Source organism: Octopus sinensis, unplaced genomic scaffold, assembly GCF_006345805.1.
Source record: "Octopus sinensis unplaced genomic scaffold, ASM634580v1 Contig11749, whole genome shotgun sequence".
Classification (NCBI taxonomy): domain Eukaryota; kingdom Metazoa; phylum Mollusca; class Cephalopoda; order Octopoda; family Octopodidae; genus Octopus; species Octopus sinensis.
Window position 1 is genome coordinate 77,501 of NW_021832434.1, and position 25,498 is coordinate 102,998.

Genomic DNA, 25,498 nt, shown 5'->3' on the forward strand with positions numbered 1-25,498 from the left:
TGCCACCGGCACGGAGGCCAGGTGGGGCTGGCACGGCCACGATCGGATGGTGTTTGTTACGTGCCACCAGCACGGAGGCCAGTCGATGCGGTGCTGGCTACGGCCACGTTCTGATGGTTCTCTTATGTGCCACCGGCACTGGTAACACAAAACTACAAATTCCATTGATGTTGATCGATTTCGATTTTGATTTGATTCTTTGATTTTCACTTGCCTCAACAGGTCTTAACAAGTAGAGTTATGTGTCCCAAGAAGGAAGGTATGCACAGGTGGACTGACTATGTCCCAGGTAGGGGCCACGGGTTATGGCCTCACTTGTCCTGACGGGTCTTCTCACGCACATATATATATATCACCGTGACCGACCAGGCTATCAGAGGTTGCTAAACATCGCTGGTCACAATGCACTTCGCATTGTTTTAGCCCTCAAATGACAGCACCCCGCTGGCTAAGCGAGTAGGCCAACAGAAGAAAGAGTGAGAGAAAGTTGTGGTGAAAGAGTACAGCAGGGATTGCCACAACCCGCTGCCAGAGCCTCGTGGAGCTTTAGGTGTTTTCGCTCAATAAACACTCACAACGCCTGGTATGGGAATCGAAACCGCGATCCTACGACCACGTGTCTGCTACTCTAACCACTGGGCCATTGCGCCTCCATATACATATATATATACACACACATACATACATGTAACATATATATAACATCCAGCGAACACCCACCATTAGTCATCACAGTTGCTCAAGGTAAAAATGAATTCCTCGCTCTTTCAGGAACATCAATTTTTTATATTGACTGCATTCCACCACTTTGATCTATTTTTTATATATCACCACCACGAACCACTGCATCATACACTTTAAACATATAGCATGAACGAACTCACTTCAAACTATATATGAACTTTATGATGTCTGACTCCATTGTGTATTATAAATGAATTTCTTATATTTGATAGCATGAACTATCTTTTTTTATATATAACTTTTTTTGATAAGGTTCATTTCAGGAACTGAAACATGTTATAATGTATATATAAAAATTAAAAATTGTATAATATAGCAGCATTTTCGAACTTCATTTTTTACAAATATATATATTATATATATATATATATATATATATATGCATCTGCAGGAAGAAAAGGACACACAGACGGTCAAATACTTACCAAACACCGATCACAGTTGATGCCGATAATGTTCTCTTTGCATTCGCAGGTTCCAAATTCACCACAGTTCACAGTACCACATCTGTCACAGGTGCAGGCTGCAGTTATTGTTGATAGGGCATCGACATGCAGTTACAGCAGTAAGATTTGTATGAAAAAAAAAGAGAAACTCATAAAAATGTGATTGCATTGTTCTTTCTCTGTGTACTGGTCATTATATAGTCAACTCCCACCCAATTGACCAAATGCTATTTAAAACAAGGCTTCGTGAGAGCCTGTGACTTTCAGCATAAGTTGAATGAGTGCTAAGTTGAAGAAGAAACATCCTGATGACTTGGAAGGTTTATTCTATGGTGAATATAAACATATTTATATTGCTTGGATTTGAAAACACACAAAAATCTTGATCATTCATTTGTTTTTATGTCTATCTATCTACCTACCTGTCTGTCAGTCTTTTTCTATTCTATCTATCTATCTGTCTCCCTGTCTATCTATCTATCTATCTATCTATCTATCAACCTACCTACCTTTCTATCTATCTATCTATCTATCCATCCTTCTATCTATCTATCCTTCTATCTATTTATTCTATATATTTCTCTCCTCTCTATCTATCTTTTCACCTATATCTAACACTATGTATGTTTATATATATATATATATATATATATATATATATATATATACGTCCAACCCATGCCAGCATGCAGCATGGACATTATATGATGATGTATCTATCTATCTGCCTGCCTGCCTGCCTGTCTGTCTACCTTTCTATCCATCTACCTATCTTCCTACGTGCCTACCTACCTATTTGTCTGTTACTATCTACCTATCTGTCTGCCTATCTATCAACCTGTATATCTGTTTGGCTATCCATGTTTCTATCAATCTTTTTACCTATTTCTTTCTCTATATCACTATCTTTCTATCTGTGCATTTATTTATCACCCGCTCCCTATCTAGCTATATGCCTGTCTGTCCGACATTCTATTTATCTATCTGTCCTTCTGTCTCCTTCTTTGTGTCTGCCTGTCCATCTCTTCCTGTCTCTCTCTGCCTATGTATATATCTCCTTATAACTAACCAACTTATCAATTTCCATGTTAATTAATCAAACCACCAATTAATCAAAACAATACATATTTCTGTACTACCCAAAGGGGGCTAAATACAGAGAGGACAAACAAGGACAGACAAACGGATTAAGTCGATTATATCGACCCCAGTGCATAACTGGTACTTAATTTATCGACCCTGAAAGAATGAAAGGCAAAGTTGACCTCGGCGGAATTTGAACTCAGAACGTAACGGCAGACGAAATACCTATTTCTTTACTACCCACAAGGGGCTAAACACAGCTGACAACAAGGACAGACAAACGGATTAAGTCGATTATATCGACCCCAGTGCGTAACTGGTACTTAATTTATCGACCCTGAAAGGATGAAAGGCAAAGTCGACCTCGGCGGAATTTGAACTCAGAACGTAACGGCAGACGAAATACCTATTTCTTTACTACCCACAAGGGGCTAAACACAGAGGGGACAAACAAGGACAGACAAACGGATTAAGTCGATTATATCGACCCCAGTGCGTAACTGGTACTTAATTTATCGACCCTGAAAGGATGAAAGGCAAAGTCGACCTCGGCGGAATTTGAACTCAGAACATAACAGCAGACGAAATACCGCAAAGCATTTCGCCCAGCATGCTAACCCTTCTGCCGGCTCACTGTAATGACAACATATTTTGTTATGTAACCATTATATGTTCATTATTCATTATTCATCTTCAATCTCATCATTCATTTACATTTGGTGTCTTGGTCACGAAACGTAACAAAATGAGAGTTGGCTATAATTTATATTGAAAATCTGTAGGCGCAGGAGTGGCTGTGTGGTAAGTAGCTTGCTTACCAACCACATGGTTCCGGGTTCAGTCCCACTGCGTGGCACCTTGGGTAAGTGTCTTCTACTATAGCCTCGGGCCGACCAAAGCCTTGTGAGTGGAGTTGGTAGATGGAAACTGAAAGAAGCCTGTCGTATATATGTATATATATATATATAAATATATGTGTGAGCGGGTATGTTTGTGTCTCTGTGTTTGTCCCCCTAGCATTGCTTGACAACCGATGCTGGTGTGTTTATGTCCCTGTCACTTAGTGGTTCGGCAAAAGAGACCGATAGAATAAGTACTCTTTACTCTTTTTCTTGTTTAAGTCATTTGACTGCGGCCATGCTGGAGCACCGCCTTTAGTCGAGAAAATCGACCCCGGGATTTATTCTTTGTAAGCCCAGTACTTATTCTATCGGTCTATTTTTCCGAACTGCTAAGTGATGGGGACGTAAAACACACCAGCATCGGTTGTCAAGCAATGCTAGGGGAACAAACACAGACACACAAACACACACGCACATATATATATATACATATATACGACGGGCTTCTTTCAGTTTCCGTCTACCAAATCCACTCACAAGGCATTGGTCGGCCCGGGGCTATAGTAGAAGACACTTGCCCAAGGTGCCACGCAGTGGGACTGAACCCGGAACCATGTGGTTGGTAAACAAGCTACTTACCACACAGCCACTCCTACGCCTATATGATGGGCTTCTTCCAGTTTCCATTTACCTAATCCACTCCCAAGGCATTGGTCGGCCCAGGGCTATAGCAGAAGACACTTGCCCAAGGTGCCACGCAGTGGGACTGAACCCAGAACCATGTGGTTGGTTAGCAAGCTACTTACCACACAGCCACTCCTGCGCCTATATGATGGGCTTCTTCCAGTTTCCATTTACCTAATCCACTCCCAAGGCATTGGTCGGCCCGGGGCTATAGCAGAAGACACTTGCCCAAGATGCCATGCAGTGGGACTGAACCCGGAACCATGTGGTTGGTTAGCAAGCTACTTACCACACAGCCACTCCTACTGGACTCACAAAGAATAATTCCCGGGGACGAGTTGCTCGACTAAAGGCGGTGCTCCAGCATGGCCACCGTCAGAATAAGAGATAAACCCCTAACACTTACGTTTACAGTTCTTTGCCCTCACAGCATCACCATACCACCAGTGGCGGCACAGCTCACAGTTCGGTCCGGTGGAGTTGTTGGTGCAGATGTGACACGCTCCAGTGGTCTGGTCACAGCTACCTTCCACGCTTGGGTCGATGTTTCCGCTGCAGAAACAGGGCTGGCATTTCTGGCCGAGGACCGTCGGCTGGCCGTAAAATCCGGATGCACACCTGGGTAAGGAGAAGGAGAACAGAGCATGACGTATATGGTGTATGGTGGTGGAGAAGGAGGTGTGTGTGTGTGTGTGTGTGAGTATTTGGATAGGGTGCAATTAGGAAGTGTTGTGATGGGTTAGGGTAAGGGTTACCTGTTGTTATCCGTAGGTTTATTACAGGACCTTTGTAGTGGTGATTGGAGTAAAAGTATTAATAAAATAGAGGGAAAGAGTAAAAGATTTTATTGGGCACCCAATAAAATCTTTCACTCATATACTATATACTATATATATATCTTTATATATAAAAGTGAAGTTGTGTGTCTGTCTCCTACGATTTAGATTCCTAACTACTCTCACATTTTGCGGTGCAGTTTAACCAAAACCAGGTATCTAATAGTCGTGATTCATATCGAGCCCTTCCGGCTATTAGCGCACATCTACAATGAGTCTACGATTTTAAAAATAATTTACCATCATTTTTTTCCATTTTAATGCATTTTCTTCGTTATTATATAAGGGAAGTAACTCTCTAAAAATGTCTACGATGAGTCAACGATTTAAAAAAAAATTTACCTTAATTTCTTTTCCCTTTTTAATGCATTTTTTTGCTATTTTTTGGCTATAACTCTCTAAAAATGCTTATATAGTTATTTCCCTTACAAACCCGAGCAACGCTGGGCGATACTGCTAGTATATATATATATATATATATATATAATATATATACACATACATACATATATATATATATACATACATATATATATACATACATATATATATATACTCTTTATCTTATATTAAACTTTTAATACTTTTTGATAGTTATATAATATAAAAAAAAAATAAATAAAATAATAATATATGATTTTGATTTTTCCAGTTTCAGCTAATGAGCTGTGGCCATGCTGGGGCACCACCATTTATATATATATATATTTAAAATTTATAAGTTTAAATTATTAATTTAAATAATTTTTTAAATTTTAACTTTAATTTAAATATTTTAATTTGGAATTTTATATTTTATATTTTTTATTAATTAATTTTATTTCTATGTATTGGTTTATGTTTTTCACTGTTTGATTTGCCTAATAGTGGTTTTATCTCTAATTTAATATAATATATATATATTTATACTATAAAATTAGATTTAATCCTAAATCTAATTTTTCCCTGTAAGTTTGGATTTACTCCCTAATATTATTATTATTATTATTATATATATATATATATATATATATATATATATATAATGTATATAATATATATACATATATATATATATATATATATGTATACATCTATATATATATATATATGTATACATATATATATATATATGTATACCCTACATTTCCACGTCATCATCATCATCATCATCATCATTTAGCGTCTGCTTTCCATGCTAGCATGGGTTGGACGGTTCAACTGGGGTCTGTGAAGCTGGAAGGCTTCATCAGGCCCAGTCAGATCTGGCAGTGTTTCTACGGCTGGATGCCCTTCCTAACGCCAACCACTCCGTGAGTGTAGTGGGTGCTTTTTACGTACCACCCGCACAGGTGCCAGACAGAGCTGGCAAACGACCACGAACGGATGGTGCTTTTACATGTCACCGACATGGGGGCCACACAGGGCTGGCAAACGGCCACGAACGGATGGTGCTTTTACGTGTCACCGGCACGGGGCCAGACAGGGCTGGCAAACGGCCACGAACGGATGGTGCTTTTACATGTCACCGACATGGGGGCCAGACAGGGCTGGCAAACGGCCACGAACGGATGGTGCTTTTACGTGTCACCGGCACGGATTTTATATTTTCTTTTTGTGACATATTTCTACTATATATATATATATATATATATATATATGTATATATATGAAATAGATAGCCCTCCATATATACATACCTTTCACAGTGATTCCCTGCATAGCCTGGTTGACAGTCACAGTGTGTTACAAGTCCTCGCTGGTTTGCATAACATGTGTCAGCAAAGCTAGAAATAGATAATATAGTAAAAATCATCATCATCATCATCATCGTTTAACGTCCGCTTTCCATGCTAGCATGGGTTGGACGGTTCATCTGGGATCTGGGAAGCCAGAAGGCTGCACCAGGCCCAGTCTGATCTAGCAGTGTTTCTACGGCTTGATGCCCTTCCTAACGCCAACTTTTTACATGCCACCGGCACAGGTGCCAGACGAGGCTGGCAAACGGCCACAATCAGATGATGTGCTTTATGTGCCACTGGCACAGAGGCCAGGCCAGGCTGGCAATGGCCTCGATCGGATGGTGCTTTTTATGTGCCACCGGCACAGAGGCCAGTCGGGGCAGTGCTGGCAATGGCCACGATCGGATGGTTCACTTATGTGCCACCGGCACTGGTATCACAGCTACAATTTCCATTGATGTTGATCGATTTCGATTTTGATTTTCAGTTGCCTCAACAGGTCTTCACAAGTAGAGTTTCGTGTACGAATTTGAACTCAGAACGTAAGGACGGACAAATTGCCGCTAAGCATTTCGCCCGGCGTGCTAACGTTTTCTGCCAGCTCACCGCCTTATTAAGTCTGTGTGCACAACGGAAGTTATAAGGATTTTAAAACAGAAGGGGCTTGTGTCTTTTGTTCCCTTAAAAATAATGCAGTGGCAGGAGAAACTAGTCATCATAATCATCATCATCATTTAACATCCCTTGTCCATGCTGGCATGGAATGAATAGTTTGACCAGGTCTGGTAAGCTGAGGGGCTGCACCAGACTCCAGTCTGATTTGGCATGGTTTCTACAGATGGATGCCCTTTCTGATGCCCAACCACGTAACTGGTACTTAATTTATCGACCCCAAAAGGATGAAAGGCAAAGTGGACCTTTTGCGAAATTTGAACTCAGAACGTAACGGCAGATGAAATACCTATTTCTTTATTATCCACAAGGGACTAAACATAGAGGGGACAAACAAGGACAGACATAGGTATTAAGTCGATTACATCAACCCCAGTGCGTAACTGGTACTTAATTTATCGACCCCGAAAGGATGAAAGGTAAAGTGGACCTCAGCGGAATTTGAATTCACAACGTAACGGCAGACGAAATACTGCTACGCATTTCGCCCGGCGTGCTAACGATTCTGCTAGCTCGCCACCTTGATGAAACAAGTACCAGCTGCATACTTGGGTCAATGTAATCGACTGGTCCTCGCTCCCCCAAAATTTCAGACTGTGTGCCTTTAGTAGAAAGGATTATTACAACTTGACATCAAACGGTGACAGCACAAACTAGCTGGTTTTGACTCCTGGAAGCACTCCATTGGTTACGACGACGAGGGTTCCGGTTGATTCGATCAACGGAAAAGCCTGCTCGTGAAATTAGCGTGTAAGTGGCTGAGCACTCCACAGACACGTGCACCCTTAACGTAGTTCTCGGAGATATTCAGCATGACACAGAGAGTGACAAGGCCGGCCCTTTGAAATACAGGTACAACAGAAACAGGAAGTAAGAGTGAGAGAAAGTTGTGGTGAAAGAGTACAGCAGGGATCACCACCATCCCCTGCCGGAGCCTCGTGGAGCTTTTAGGTGTTTTCGCTCAATAAACACTCACAACGCCCGGTCTGGGGGTTTTGACTCCACTTATGCAAAGACTCACTAACAATGGTTTGCCGTTGTTTGTTATATTTGACTCGGAGTCGAAAATTCTGGTAAATGCCAAATAGGGTCCATTGCCCACTTACTTGTTGGATTCTGAATCAAGGGGACACGTGCACATGCTACATCCTCCTCTTCTTGGGTCACCATGGTAACCAGCTCTGCATCGCTCGCAGTGTCTACCCTCAGTGTTGTCACGGCAACTCTGTGGAGAGAAAAAGTGAGAGAGGGAGAGGGTAAGAATTTCATACTAGTGTTATAGTGGTGGTGGTGATAATAGTGGTAGCATATCTAGTGGTAGTGATGGATGTAGTGGTGGTGATGGTAGGGGTGGGGGTGAAACATTGATGGTAGTAGTGGTGGTAGTATGAGTGCATATCAGACTTATGAATTCTTAGACAACTATATCAATACATACATATATATGTGTATCTATGTGTATATATATATATATATATATATCTATATATATATCTGTATATATGTATATATTCATATATATGTGTATATGAATATATATATATAACACTCCTATAACTTCATAAGGATATTTACACTCTCTAAGAATATATGGAAAACCTTTATATGTGATTTAGCTGATGAATGCTTGACATTATATTTGCTGTAATATTTGCAGCTTGAAATTAAATGTTTTTAGTATGAAACAATTGTACTAATCTACCGATCCATTCTTGTTGCTTTTTTCTTGGTTATAATCACCCCACATAACTTTATGGTTAATACCATAAAGAATCCTGGTGCATCTAAGTTAAGTACCATATTCATTCGAATTCATTTGAATCTTAACTGTTTTTGCTGAAATTATATATATATAACATGTAGGCGTAGGAGTAGCTGTGTGGTAAGTAGCTTGCCTACCAACCACATAGTTCCGGGTTCAGTCCCACTGCGTGGCACCTTGGGCAAGTGTCTTCTACTATAGTCTCGGGCTGACCAAAGCCTTGTGAGTGGATTTGGTAGACGGAAACTGAAAGAAGCCCATCGTATATATGTATATATTTATATATATATATATATATGTGTGTGTGTGTATATGTTTGTGTGTCCGTGTTTGTCTCCCCGACATCGCTTGACAACCGATGCTGGTGTGTTGACGTCCCCTTAACTTAGCAGTTCGGCAAAAGAGACTGATAGAATAAGTACTAGGCTTACAAAGAATAAGTCCGGGGTTGATTTAATTGACTAAAGACGGTGCTCTAGCATGGCCACAGTCAAATGACTGAAACAAGTAAAATAGTAAAAGAGTATGTATATGCATATATACATATATATACATAGATGCATATAGACATATATGTATATATACATATATGAATATAGACATATATATATGTATTATATATATATATAATATGTATATATATATATTATATATATATATGTATATATATATATATATATATATGTATATATATATATATATATATATGTATATATATATATATATATATAATATAATATATATATATGTATATATATATATATATGTATATATTATATATATATATAATATATATATATATATATATATGATATATATATATATAATATATATATGTATATATATATATATATATATATATGTATATTATATATATATATATATATATATATATGTATATTATATATATATATATATCTATATATATATATATATATATTATATATATATATATATATATATGTATATATATATATATATATATATATATGTATATATATATATATATATATATATATGTATATATATATATATATATATGCATATATCATATATGTACATGCATATGCATGTATCCATATACACATATACATATATATGTAGACACATGCACACGCACAAATATATACACACACACATCCATGAGGGAGTTTGTGATTAAGGCCTACTCACCAAACACTGACCCGTGTTGGGGTCACACTGATCTGCATGACCATTGCATTGACAGGGAGAACAGATGCCGAGGAATGGAGTGGTTTGATGTCTGTAGTGACCGGGAGCACATTTCTGAAACACAAAGCATTAAGTATGTTTATATCATTGTCATCATCATCATCTTCGTCATCGCTGTCATCGTCATCATTAACATCATCGTCGTCTTTGTCATTATCATCATCATCATCATCATCATCAATATCATTGTCATCATCATCATCATCAATATCATTGTCATCATCTTCATCATCTTCGTCATCGCTGTCATTGTCATCATTATCATCATCATCATCATCAATATCATTGTCATCATCATCATCATCAATATCATTGTCATCATCTTCATCATCATCGTCATCGCTGTCATTGTCATCATTATCATCATCATCATCATCAATATCATTGTCATCATCTTTGTCATCAATATCATTGTCATCATCTTCGTCATCGCTGTCATCGTCATCATTAACATCATCGTCGTCTTTGTCATTATCATCATCATCATCATCATCATCATCATCGCTGTCATCGTCGTCTTTGTCATTATCATCATTATCATCACTGTCATCGTCATCATTAACATCATCATTGTCTTTGTCATTATCATCATCATCAATATCATTGTCAACATCATCATCATCTTTGCTGTCATCATCATCATCATCATCATCATCAACATCATTGTTGTCGCCATTATCATCATCATCACTTTCGTCCTCATTGTCATCATCACCATCAACATCATCGTCGTCATCAACATCATTATCATTGCCATCATCATCATCGTCATCAGCTGAGCATTCCTAACCATACAGGTGTGTGGGTGCTGGTGCAAGGTAAGAAAACACCTGTGTCAGTGCCATGTAAACACACCTGTACAGGTGCCACATACAAAGCACCCAGCACACTCTTCAAAGTGGTTGGCATTAGGAAGGGCTCTACAGACATTCTATAGAATATTCTACAGGTATTCAATAGAACATTAGAGATATTCCATAACCAGCACTGATTTGTGTTGTCATGTTTTGTATATGAAACATCAGGTGTAAACGAACGATGGAGATTGAAGGTGAAAAGGGGGTTATGGGCATATATGCCATATTTCAGTGGTTTTGCCCCTTCATCAACACCCATCTGACCCTTTAATCCTCCTTGAACACATTGCTTAAATAGCCACTATAGATATAGTAGTGTCTAGCCAATGGATATACCAATTTACGTATTACTGGCTTGGAAAAAACATTTAATATACTTTATAGCAGTGGTTCCCAACGTTTTTGCACTTGTGACCCCTAACCCAAAAGCTTGAAACCCATGTAACCCTGACTATTAGCATGTAATTGAGTTGAAATTAATATTATCCCAAGCCACTTCTAGCAAAGCTATGCGACCCTGCTGCCAAGGCTTCCCGAACCCCCAGTGGGGTCAGGTACTACTGACAGGGAACTCCTGTTTTGTAGTATATTATGATTGCTTAACAAAATACCACATACCTACAAGTCATTATTATTTATGTAGCAGCTTCCAGGAATGCATTTAATATGTAAATTATTTGTTTACATCTGACATCTCGATACAAAACGTTTTAGCAAAAAATCAGAGCCAACTATAATTTCTATGGAATATCAATAGAATAATGTGAAAAACACTGCTAACAAAGTAGAATGTGGTGTTGACTTCTAAAACGATTTAATATATTTTACAGGAATTTATGATTTTAAAATGCAATACGTGTCCCTTACAAGTCATTAGCATTAGGAAGGGATCTCGCTATAGAAACTATGCCAGCTCTGGGCAGCTCTTCAGATGGCCAGTGCCTGTCAAACTGTCCAACCCATGCCAGCATGGAAAGCAGGTGTTAAATGATAATGATGATCAATTTTATCAAGCTGGTAAAAACAAGGTGACAGTTTTGTGACAGTGTCTGACGCTTGAATGATGGTTTTGTAACAGAGTTTGACGCTTGAATGACGGTTTTGTAACAGAGTTTGACACTTGAATGACGGTTTTGTAACAGAATTTGTCTCTTGAATGACGGTTTTGTAACAGAGTTTGACGTTCAAATGACGGTTTTGTAACAGAGTTTGACACTCGAATGACGGTTTTGTAACAGAGTTTGACGCTCGAATGAAGGTTTTGTAACAGAGTTTGACGCTTGGATGACAGTTTTGTAACAGAGTTTGACGCTCGAATGATGGTTTTGCAACAGAGTTTGACGCTCGAATGATGGCTTTGTAACAGAGTTTGACACTCGAATGACGGTTTTGTAACAGAGTTTGACGCTCGAATGAAGGTTTTGTAACAGAGTTTGACGCTCGGATGACAGTTTTGTAACAGAGTTTGACGCTCGAATGATGGTTTTGCAACAGAGTTTGATGCTCAAATGATGGCTTTGTAACAGAGTTTGACACTCGAATGACGGTTTTGTAACAGAGTTTGACACTCGAATGATGGCTTTGTAACAGAGTTTGACACTCGAATGACGGTTTTGTAACAGAGTTTGATGCTTGAATGACAGTTTTGTAACTGTGTTTGACATTTGATTGATGGTTTAGCAACTGCAATTGACATTTGAATGAGCTTGAATGAGGAAAAAGTACAGAAAGAAATTAACACCCATCCACACAGAGAAACTTGTTATTTTTAGATGTTTTCACCCCAAAACTGACCTCACAAGAAGATCCTTCATAACTTGCTGGACAATGACACTGCTCCACTGTGTACGCTGGACGGTCACCACTAATTTCTGAGGTGGCCACATCTAGTTGGACGTTAGTTAACCTGTGGACATAGGAAACATACAAAATATAGTTTAGGCTGTAGTATGGAGTAACTGAAAGGCAGTGGTGATGATATTGTACAGTTCAGTGATGTGTTGATGCTCTGTGAGTGTAATAAAAGTAGTGTTGTAGTATGGGTAGATGTGGTGTGTGGTGCAGTATAGGTGGTAGTACTGTTCAAAGTGGTGCAAGTAGGAGTGTAGTGTGATGTGGTATATGCGGATGTATAGTGTAGTGGGGCGTGGTGTTGTATATGTCATAGTATGTTGTGACGTGGCAGGGTATTGCATATATGTTACTAAAAGCCCCATTTGAGCATGGCCATTGCCAGCGCCCCCTGACTGGTCCTTGTGCCGGTGGCACATAAAAAGCACCATTCAAGCATGGTCGATGCCAGTACTGCCTGACTGGCCCTCATGCTGGTGGCACATAAAAAGCACCATTCAAGCATGGTCGATGCCAGTACTACCTGACTGGCCCTCATGCTGGTGGCACATAAAAAGCACCATTCAAGCATGGTCGATGCCAGTACTGCCTGACTGGCCCTCATGCTGGTGGCACATAAAAAGCACCATTCAAGCATGGTCAATGCCAGTACTACCTGACTGGCCCTCATGCTGGTGGCACATAAAAAGCACCATTCAAATGTGGTCTATGCCAGTACTGTCTGACTGGCCCTCATGCTGGTGGCACATAAAAAGCACCATTCAAGCATGGTCAATGCCAGTACTGCCTGACTGGCCCTCATGCTGGTGGCACATAAAAAGCACCATTCAAGCATGGTCGATGCCAGTACTACCTGATTGGCCCTTGTGCCAGTGGGACGTAAACAGCACCCACTACACTCTCAGAGCGGTTGGCATTACGAAGGGCCACCAGCTTTAGAAACTTTGATTGGAGCCTGGAGCAGCCCTCTGGCTTGTCAGCCCTCTGGCTTGTCAGCCCTCAGTCAAACCGTCCAACCCATGCCAGCATGGAAAACAGACATTAAATGATGATGATGATGATGTGGTGTATGTTGTAGTATTGTCTGGTGATGTCGTATTATGTAGTATATACAGCAGCATAGCATGGTGTGGTTATGTTATCAGAGCAAAGTTTAGGTTGTAGTGTATTCTGTAATGGTTCATGTCATAGTATAGTACAACACCAGTGGTATTGCTATGCGTAGTACATGTGCAGAGAAGGCAAAAAGTATAGGCAGTAGTATGATGTGGTGTACAGTGATATATAAATGTTAGCAGTGTATTGCATAGGTAGTAGTGTGATGAATGGTACAGATGCAGTCTATACTGTAGTAAAGGTGGAAGCATAAAACATTGTATACATTAGTGGTGGTAGTGGTGTATGGAACGTAGTACAAGGGTAATAAAATCAGTGAGGTACAGTTTAGGCTGAGGTGTACTGCATTATGCAGATGCGGTGACATTCTATGAAGTTTAGGTGGTAGTGTGGTACATACGGGTGGTGAGATTGTATATAGTATAGGCGATAGTAGTGTTGAGGTAGAGTATAGAAGCAGTGAGTTGTGGAATGCTGGTAGTAGTACTAGTAATAGTAGTAGAGGTAGGAGTTGTAGTAGTTGATGTAGCAGTTGTAGATGTATAAGCTGTAGTAGCAGTAGTTGTAGTAGTGTTAATGGTGGTTGTGGTAGTGGTAAAAGTAGCAGTATTAATGTTAGTGGTGGCTGTAGTAGTAGTAATAGTAGTATTGGCACTAGTGGTATTAGATGACCACCACCACCACCACCATAACCACTATCACCACAACTACAACCATCACCACCACCACTACTACTACAACCACTGCTACTACAACAACCACCACCACTACCAGTACCAACACCATCACCATCAATGCAACTACCATCACCACCACAAACACCACAACCACTACTACTATCACTAGCTATACCACCACCACCACCACCACTACAAACACTACCGTCACCACCACCACCACCACAAACACTATCGTCACCACCACCACCACCGCCACCACAAACACTACCGTCACCACCACCACCACCACTACAAACACTACCGTCACCACCACCACCACCACTGCAAACACTACCGTCACCACCACCACCACCACCACAAACACTACCGTCACCACCACCACCACCACCACCACCAGTACAAACACTACCATCACCACCACCACCACCACCACAAACACTACCATCACCACCACCACAAACACTACTGTCACCACCACCACCACTACAAACACTACCATCACCACCACCACCACCACAAACACTACCATCACCACCACCACCACAAACACTACCGTCACCACCACCACCACCACAAACACTACCATCACCACCACCACCACCACTACCATCACCACCACCACCACCACCACCACAAACACTACCATCACCACCACCACCACCACCACACCACCACACCACCACCACAAACACTACCATCACCACCACCACCACCACCACAAACACTACTGTCACCACCACCACCACTACAAACACTACCGTCACCACCACCACCAGTACAAACACTACCATCACCACCACCACCACAAACACTACCATCACCACCACCACCACAAACACTACCATCACCACCACAAACACTACCGTCACCACCACCACCACCCTTATGCAAACATTACTTACTTGACCCTTGTTGATGAGCTGCTCTTGGATGCTTTGATGTAGAGAGCTTCTAAGTTCACCAGCACCATCATCAGCTGTGACCTCTGCACTGGACCGTGGGTGCCTTCGTGATAGAAATGAGACTGGAAACAGAAGAAAATGGAGCTGTGAGAGAGAGATACGGTCTGGTGGTGTTTGCATCATCTCATATATACGTATATATATAAGAGGAAAAAATCTATCTTTTGATAAGCATAACAAATGCGCAACCGGTAAAAAGAACTTTCACCTAATTAAATTACTTAAATTATTTTGTCAGCATTTTCTTCATTTCCTTTTTTATATATCACAACTCGTGTTCCACATCTCCTTTTTTAAATATATATATATATATATATATATTAAATTAGAGATAAAACCACTATTAGGAAAATCAAACAGTGAAAAACACATAAAAATAAAAATAATTAATATAATATACAAAATATATAAAATATAAAATTTGAAATTTAAATTATTAAATTTAAAATTTTTAATTTTAAACTTATAAATTTTTTTCATTAACTATATATAACTATTAAAAAGTTTAATATAAGATAATAAGTAAAACCACTTATATATATATATGTATATATATATATATGTAGAATATATATATATATATATATATATATAATATATATATATATATATATATATATATATATCTTTATATATAAAATTGAAGTTGTGTGTGTGAGACTCTGTCTCCTCCGATTTAGATTCCTAACTACTCCCACATTTTGCGGTGCAGTTTAACCAAAAGCGGGTATCTTATAGTCGGGATTCATATTGAGCCCTTCTGGGTATTAGTGTGCGTTTACGACGAGTCTACGATTTAAACAAAAAATTTACCATCATTTTCCGGCATTTTTTATGATTTTTGCTTGGGTTATATAAAGGAAGTAACTCTCTAAAAATGCTTATATAGTTATTTCCATTACAAACCCGAGCAACGCCGGTCGATACTGCTAGTAATGCATAAAGTCTTTTACAGCTGTTTCTAAAATAGCTGTGCATAAGTCATTGAACAATGATTTCCATATAAGCCAACTATTTCATCTTCAGAGAGGAACTATGTGGTTGGGAAGCAAGCTTCTAACCATACAGTCATACCTGCACCTACATATATAAATACATACATACATGTAAATACATATAGAAAGCAACACACACACACACACACACACACATGCACACAAACCAAATTATTTTGAAGTCCCTTACCTCACGAAGGTCAACAGTGTATTCGGTCTGGTCAGTTTCTGATACAATACTGTGCACAAGGCTCATATTGTTCCCCATGAGGATAACATCAGGTGTTCCTTCGACCATTTCCCCATCGTCGTAGGTGTCAAACTCAACAGAAAACTTCAACTGTCCTCCATACGATATGATCTTGTTGCCGAGGTAGGTGTAAGGCGCAGACCAATAAAGGGGCTTCTTTTCGTCTTCAACCAAGTTGATAATGGCAGAAATCTCGGATGACCCTTCTTCGATAATAGCATCGACGGTGTTAGGTAGTGTCCAGTTCTTCATGTCGGATATTGTGACCCATGTGAGTGTTGAGTGGTCACAGCTGGATGTTGTTCCGAAGCAGAAGCAAAGGGTGCATCCTTTCGGGTTTGCTTTCTCCAGGTAGAAGGCTCCTGAACGACATGAGGTACAGGTTGGTTGTTCGGTGTTTTCTTTGCAGAGGCAGGTGCCTGATGCTTGGTCACAGACCTGATCTTCAGTGCCGAGAGAGTCGCAGTCACAACGGCGGCAGTGAGGGAACCCATAATGTCCCATCAGGCACGTGTCACAGTGGACGCCTTTGATGGATGGCCTACAGTTGCACTGTCCATTTTGTTGGTTGCAGCTGAGGTTGTGGTTTTCCACACCGTAAGGATGACAGTTGCATTCCTGACAGCCGACATAGGGGTCGTAGCCAAAAGTGTGTTTGACACAGCTGTCACACTGGGCCCCTTCCACGAAGGGTGGGCACACACAGGAGCCATCAACAGGGTCACACTTGCCCACACGGCACCTACATCGACGACATCTTGGGAAACCGTAGTAACCAGAACGGCAGGCTGAGCAGTCGCGGCCGATGATGTTTGGACGACACTTACACTGACCGCCAAAGGCACGGCATGAGAAGCTGAGGGAACCGTCCACATTGCACTTGCAGTAGAGGGCGCCGTTGTTGTAGTCTGTGGTGAGGGCAAAAAGCCGAGTACGACAGGACTTCAGCTTCTCTTTACCTTGTTTCAAGTTTAGGGAGTCATCGATGCATTCGCTGAGGAAGTCTGCAGACTTGTCGACTGGCTGGAAGACAAGGAGTTCCGGGGCGTACTTGTTGGAAGTGACCAGCATAATATAGTCCTGTGAAGAAGGAAAGGAGGAGTACAAAGGTAGAGTACAAGAGGGGTAATATAATAGAGTACAACAAAGAGAATACTATAATAGGTGGAGTACAAGAGATGTTGGAGTACAAGGTGCTGCATATGTGGGGCAGTATTAAATAAGGAAGAAGAAAGAAAGTTATATATAATAGAGTAAAATTGTAATATATATATATGTATGTATGTATATATATATATAAATATATTATATATATATATATATATATATATAATATATATATATATATATGTATATATATAAATATATATATATATATAATATATATATATATAATATATATATATGTATATATATATAAATATATATATATATATGTATATATATATATAAATATATATATATATATGTATATATATATAAATATATATATATATACATAGATATATATATATATAAATATATATATATATACATAGATATATATATATTTATAAACATACATATATGTACATACATTACATATATACATACATAAATACAGACATTCACACATACATACATACAGACATACATACATACATACATACATACATACATACAGACATACATCATACATACATACATACATACATAAATACATAAATACATACATACATACATACATACGTACGTACGTACATACATACGTACGTACATACATACATATATACATACACACATACATACATACATACAGACATGCATACATACATACATACATACATTCATTATACATACATACATACATTCATATATACATACATACATACACACACATACATAAATACAAACATACACACATACATACATACATACATACAATCACACATACATACATACATACATAAATTAAATGAATATCAGATTGTTTTTCTTACATAAGATACTCTTTCACAATGAAAATGAACAAAAGGTATCTCCTAGTATGCCTTACTCACTCACTCATTCATTCAATTTGTTCATTCACTCATTCATTCAATAACTAATTCACTTACTCCCTCACTCACTTGTTTATTTACTCATTCATTTGCTAACTCACTCATTTGCTTGTACACTCACTCATTACTCAATCTTTCTCTCACTCCTTCACTCACTCATTCATTTGCTAAATCCCTCATTTACCTGCACTCATTCATCACTCAATCATTCACTCACTTATTAACTCACCACTCAATCATTCACTCATTCATTTGCTAACTCACTCATTTGCTTGCCCTCATTCATCACTCAGTCATTCAATCACTCACCACCCAATCATTTGCTAACTCATTCATTTACTTGCACTCACTCATTTGCGTGCACTCATTCATCACTCATTAACTCACCACTTAATCATTTACTCATTTACTTGCACTCACTCATTCATTTGCGTGCACTCATTCATCACTCATTAACTCACCACTTAATCATTTACTCATTTACTTGCACTCACTCATTCATTTGCTAAATCACTCATTTGCGTGCACTCATTCATCACTCATTAACTCACCACTTAATCATTTACTCATTCATTTGCTAACTCACTCATTTACTTGCACTCACTCAATCATTCACTCATTCATTTGCTAAATCACTCATTTGCTTGCACTCATTCATCACTCACTCATTCATCACTCACTCATTAACTCACCACTCATTCATTTGCGAACTCACTCATTTACTTGCACTCACTCAATCATTCATCACTCAATCATTCATTTGCTAACTCACTCATTTGCTTGCACACTCACTCACTCACTCACTCAATCATTCACTCATTCATTCACATGCACCTTCACTCACTCACTCCCACCTCCACTCTGCTTTCTGACCAACACCAGCCTCCCACTCCAACACAATCTCATTTGTGTGACAGCAAACATACAAAGCTACAAGCTAATCTTCCCCTGTGAACACCCCCCCCCCCAGGGGCACAGCCATTACACGTACCAGCCAGACATCAGCGTCAGTTGTTGAGTTGAAGCTAATGCGTAGCTCTGGGTCTATGATGTCCACGTGGTACTGACCCTCCTCGTCTAATTTTATGATTCCACGGCAACCAGTCTGGCTTGAGCAGAAGTCAGCTTTTAAGGTACCTGCAACACAGAAAACGTTTAAAGTTCAGATTGATTTCACCTGGAAAATATGAAGACATCAGCCTCCTCCTCTTCCTCATCACCATCATCATCATCATCATCATTATCACCGTTACTCTGACCACCATCTTCACCACTATTATCACAACCATCATCACCCCCATTACTTATTTCTTTATTACCCACAAGGGGCTAAACACAGAGGGGACAAACAAGGACGGACATAGGTATTAAGTCGATTACATCGACCCCAGTGCGTAACTGGTACTTAATTTATCGACCCCGAAAGGATGAAAGGCAAAGTCGACCTCGGCAGAATTTGAACTCAGAACGTAAAGATGAAATGCTTATTTCTTTATTACCCGCAAGGGGCTAAACACAGAGGGGACAAACAAGGATGGACATAGGTATTAAGTCGATTACATCGACCCCCAGTGCGTGACTGGTACTTAATTTATCGACCCCGCAATAATGAAAGGCAAAGTCGACCTCGGCTGAATTTGAACTCAAAACATATCGACGGGCAAAATATCTGTTTCTTTATTAGCCACAAGGGGCTAAACACAGAGGGGACAAACAAGGACGGACATAGGTATTCAGTCGATTACTAAGTTGATTATTAAGTCGATTGTTTCTATAAAAAAAAAACAAAAACAAATGAACGAACTAGTGAGTTTAGTTTAATGGCCTACCAATGTATACATGAGTTTCTTTGCCCTAGGAGTCGGGAAGACACTCGGCAAGAAATGGAAGCAAATTTGAAAGAAGAAGAAAAACCCATGAATAATAATATAATAATAATAATAATAATAATAATAATAATAATGATTTTTGATTCAGACAGAAGGCTGACGCATGAACAAGGCTAGAAGTTTTTATGTTGCAGTGGGAGAATTAGTTGATTAAATCAAGCCTTGTACCTGGCTGGTACTTTATTTTACTCCCCTCTAGGGGTTGAAAGATGAAGTTGATGCTGGCTGGAATGAAGTCTAATGAAATTGAATACTTTTTCTTAAAATTTTTAAAAGAAGAAAAACTTGTTCAAAGGTTATGCTTTAAAATACCTCGACTATGGAATAAGATTGAAATCTTTACTGTAATGAAAAGAACGTTATGAAGAAATCTGTAAATTTCTGTACAAGAATAAAAATGAGAATTTTAAAGAAAATTGGATCCTGCAAGGGAATATTGTTAATGACAGCAACATAGGGAAGAACATCTTACCAGTGTAAATACGGTCCTTGGAATAAATGGTCACCTTGATAGTGGCCTCAGGACGAGTTGGTTGGTAGTAGTGGACAACAATGACTTGCTGACCAGTCCTAACAGTTCCAGAAACATCCAACGTTGGCTGTTAAAGATATAAATATATTCTCATGTACATGTATGGATATACAAATATATGTGTGTTTGTGTCTGTATGTGCATATATATATTTTTTATATGAGTTCTTAAACAAATTGTATTTTTTACCACACCGGTTTCAACATTTTTTGTTTTTCAATGCCAAATAAATGATATAAAAAAGCAGGACAAAATTTTAGCTAATTGGCTCCCACATGTTCTGCTGGTGGCTGGTGGGTCACGGTGGTATGTTAGTGGGTCCCTCTCATGTACATGTATGTATATACAAATATATGTGTGTTTGTGTCTGTATGTGCATATATATATTTTTTATATGAGGTCTTAAACAAATTGTATTTTTTACCACACCGGTTTCAACATTTTTTGTTTTTCAATGCCAAATAAATGATACAAAAAGCAGGACAAAATTTTAGCAAATTGGTTCCCACATGTCCTGCTGGTGGCTGGTGGGTCACGGTGGTATGTTAGTGGGTCCCTGCCAACCCATCAGCGGGTCGTTTTTTTAAATATCTTTCCTAAGGGCTTTCTGAGAGCTGGAATGCTCTGACTGCTTTGATTTGTGCTTTTCCTACATGAACAGAACAAGGTTTTATAGATTTTGTATATCTTCTTTTGGTTTTCTTCTGCTTTCACCATGTAACGAGGTAAAATAAGGATTGAGAACATTTTATTTCACATGGAAACAAAAATATTTTGTTGTGTCTGGGGAGAGTCATTTTCTTTTTGTGCCTTATAATATAACACACTCACTGGTAAAATTTCCACTTTTTTCTTTTTATTATCCTAAAATTTTGTTGCATCTAGCAACGTTTTCAAAGTCAAAACTATGGAAAAGGTTGCAAGACACAACGAAAATTTTAGGAAAATAAAAAGAAAAAAGTGAAAATTTTACCAGTGAGTGTCTTACATAATAAGGCACAAAAAGAAAATGACTTTCCCCAGACCAACAGAATATGCTTCAACACACAAACTCCTATGAAGAATCTTGCTAACCAAATCCAAAAACGAAACAAAAATAGTTCTTTTTGAAAAGATTTTGAGATTTCCCATTGAAAGTACCCAAAATTTTTAATTGACCACGGGTTGGTCATATGCTATCTAGGATGTGATATGAACTAGGGTACCACACGACCCTCCAGTGGGATGCGAGTATCTAAAGCTGCCCTATCTATGTGTGTGTGTCTGTGTGTGTGTTAGTGTGTATATTTACCCCCTACTCCATCACTGTGTGATAACTGGTGTTGGTATGTTTATGTCCCTGTAACTTAGCAGTTCAGTAAAAGAGAATGATAGAATAGGTACAAGGCTTACAAATAATAAGTCCTGGGGTCGATTTCTTTGACTAAGAACCCTTCAAAGTGGTGCTCCAGCATGGCTGAAACAAGTAAAAGAATAAAAGAATATATATATACTGACCATGCTACCGTTCAGCTTGACCAGTCCTACACTGGTGTCCCAAATACCAAAGGGAAGATCTGTGGCTATTCTGTCCTGGTTTGGTTCACTTTCTGCTTCAATTCTATCGAATCCAGCTGGGTTGGAAAAGTGTGACCCAGCACACCTGTGGGTTAAGTGTATACAGATTTTTATACATAAAGTTACAAATCACAGGTAATTGATGAAATATTATGAAACAATAAAAAAGTTCTAAGTTCACAACAAATTGTTTCATAGCTTAAAAGCATGTAAATAATTTGTACTATTATATTTAATAATAAATAAATTACGTGACTGCATTAATGCAAAATGCAAAAAAACCCTTCAAAATAATGTAGGATTTAAGCTATACATACACACACACACATATATATATATATATTTAAGGGAAGGTTTATGAAAATAAAAAGATGAAGGCAGGTGGTGTACAAAACAAACAGATGTATTAGTATAACGCTCAGGAATAGAAAAAGTCTTTTACATTTTGAGCCTGCGCTCTTCTACAGAAAGGGACACAGAAAAGAAACAAGGACAGAAACAAGGAGAGAAAAATGTGTGTAGGAGCCAACGATCTATCATGGCGTCTGACTTCGGACAGAATGTATATATATATATATACACACACACACACATATGTGTGTGTGTGTATGTATGTATATATATATATATATATATATGCATTTGTATGTGTATATATATATGCGTTTGTATGTATGTGTATATATGTATGTGTATATATATATATATATATGTATATATATATACACATACAAGAATAAAGTTTTTTAAAAGTATAGAAGCCACTACAACCCACTTCTCATTTGAGGAGTTGTTGCCTTTTTTTTGTCTTGCAAGGTACTTGGCAACCCTGTTGGTGATGGTGCCATGTAAAAAGCACCCAGTACATATTGTAAAGCGGCTGGCACTAGGAAGGGCCTCAAGCCATAGAAACCACACCAAGACAGACAATGGAGCCTGGTATGGCCCCCCGGCTTTGTCAGCCCCTATCAAACTGTCCAACCTATGCCGCCATAGAAAACGGACATTAAATGATGATGATGGAGGAATTTGAAGGATTTCTTTGGCATAAGCGGTGGTGCCCCAGTATGGCCGCGGCCTGTGGGCTAAAACATTTTTAAGGATAATGGTAGAAAGCCTGTCATGTCTACAAAAGATGTGGATTCAAGCTCTTTACCCAAAAGAGGTTGTTTTTTTCAACCAAATATTTTCCTGTTATTCATAACTTTATGTGATTGCTTTGAGAATTAAAAAACCCCAGATATTTCGTGATCCCTTGGATGTGTATTAAAATTCTTGACATCAAAATTATATTTTATTATTATTATTATTATTATTATTATTATTATTATCGAGCTGGCAGAATCGTTAGCACACCAGACATAATGCTTAATAGTATTTCATCCGTCCTTAAGTTCTGAGTTCAAATTCTTTCGAGGTCAACTTTGCCTTTCATCCTTTTGGGGTTAAATAATTAACAGTCGTGTGTAGGTGGCACATAAAAAGCACCCACTACACTCTCAGAGTGGTTGGCGTTAGGAAGGGCATCCAGCCGTAGAAACTCTGCCGGATCAAGATTGGAGCCTGGTGCAGCCTTCTGGCTTCCCAGACCCCAGTTGAACCCATGCTAGCATGGAAAGCAGACGTTAAACGATGATGATGATGATGATGATGTACTGGGGTTGATGTAATCGACTTAACCCCTTCCTACAAATTCCAGGCCTTGTGCCTATAGTAGAAAGGGTTATTATTATTATCATTCAGTAGTTTTATTTTTATAGCGTGCTTTCACTTCACTACCGAGCGCAGCTCTGTGTGCCTTGGGTATGTGCTGTGATTTGTTGTGATGCTCTGATGGTTATTGTATGGAAAGTGTTCTGCGTAGGATGTGTGCAGTGCCTAGTAGTGCAATTTTCTGTATGTTATATGTGTTTGTAAGTCCTGGTGTTTTTGTTATGTATTTGTCTGAATATTTTTTTATCATGCCTAATGCACCTACTATTATAGGAATTGTTTCTGTTTTTAGATTCCACAATCTGGTTAATTATTATTATTAAAGACCTGTTGAGGCAAGTGTGTGACAGTTGTGAAGACCTGCTGAGGCAAGTGAAAATCAAACCAAATCAAAATAGATGAACATCAATGGAATTTGTATCTTTGTGGTACCAGTGCCGGTGGCACACAAGAAAACCATCCGAACGTGGCCGTAGCCAGTACCGCATCGACTGGCCTCCGTGCTGTGGGCACGTAACAAACACCATCCGATCGTGGCCGTTCGCCAGCCTCATCTGGCACTTGTGTCGGTGGCACATAAAAACACCATCCGAGCGTGGCCGTCTGCCAGCCTCGTCTGGCACCTGTGTCGGTGGCACATAAAAACACCATCCGAGCGTGGCCGTTCGCCAGCCTCGTCTGGCACCTGTGTCGGTGGCACATAAAATCACCCACTACACTCTCGGAGTGGTTGGCGTTAGGAAGGGCATCCAGCTGTAGAAACACTGCCAGATCTGACTGGCCTGGTGCAGCCTTCGGGCTCCCCAGACTCCAGTTGAACCGTCCAACCCATGCTAGCATGGAAAGCGGACGTTAAATGAGGATGATGATGATGATGATTATTGACCTGGCAGAATCGTTAGAAACCCCAAGAAAAATGTTTAGCAACATTTCATGTGTTTAGGTTCTGAGTTTGAATTCTGCTGAAGCCAACTTAGTCTTTCATCGTTTTGGGGTCGATGAAATAGGGACCAGTTGAACACTGGGGGTCAATG

The 25,498-nt window shown here is 39.0% G+C and overlaps 1 protein-coding gene across 1 annotated transcript in view; it reads right to left on the minus strand.

Annotated features, from left to right (window-relative positions):
- Positions 1–25,498, minus strand: part of LOC115229089 (laminin subunit alpha) — a 93,557-nt gene that overhangs the window by 51,748 nt on the left and 16,311 nt on the right. The window contains exons 11-21 of the mRNA XM_029799512.2: positions 22,692–22,836; positions 21,135–21,261; positions 19,765–19,910; positions 16,675–17,814; positions 15,430–15,551; positions 12,675–12,786; positions 9,964–10,077; positions 8,135–8,253; positions 6,315–6,401; positions 4,206–4,417; positions 1,170–1,267 (exon numbers count right to left, since the gene is read on the minus strand). Coding sequence (XP_029655372.1) covers positions 1,170–1,267; positions 4,206–4,417; positions 6,315–6,401; positions 8,135–8,253; positions 9,964–10,077; positions 12,675–12,786; positions 15,430–15,551; positions 16,675–17,814; positions 19,765–19,910; positions 21,135–21,261; positions 22,692–22,836 — 2,422 coding nt within the window. The remainder of the gene's footprint in view (positions 1–1,169; positions 1,268–4,205; positions 4,418–6,314; positions 6,402–8,134; positions 8,254–9,963; positions 10,078–12,674; positions 12,787–15,429; positions 15,552–16,674; positions 17,815–19,764; positions 19,911–21,134; positions 21,262–22,691; positions 22,837–25,498) is intronic.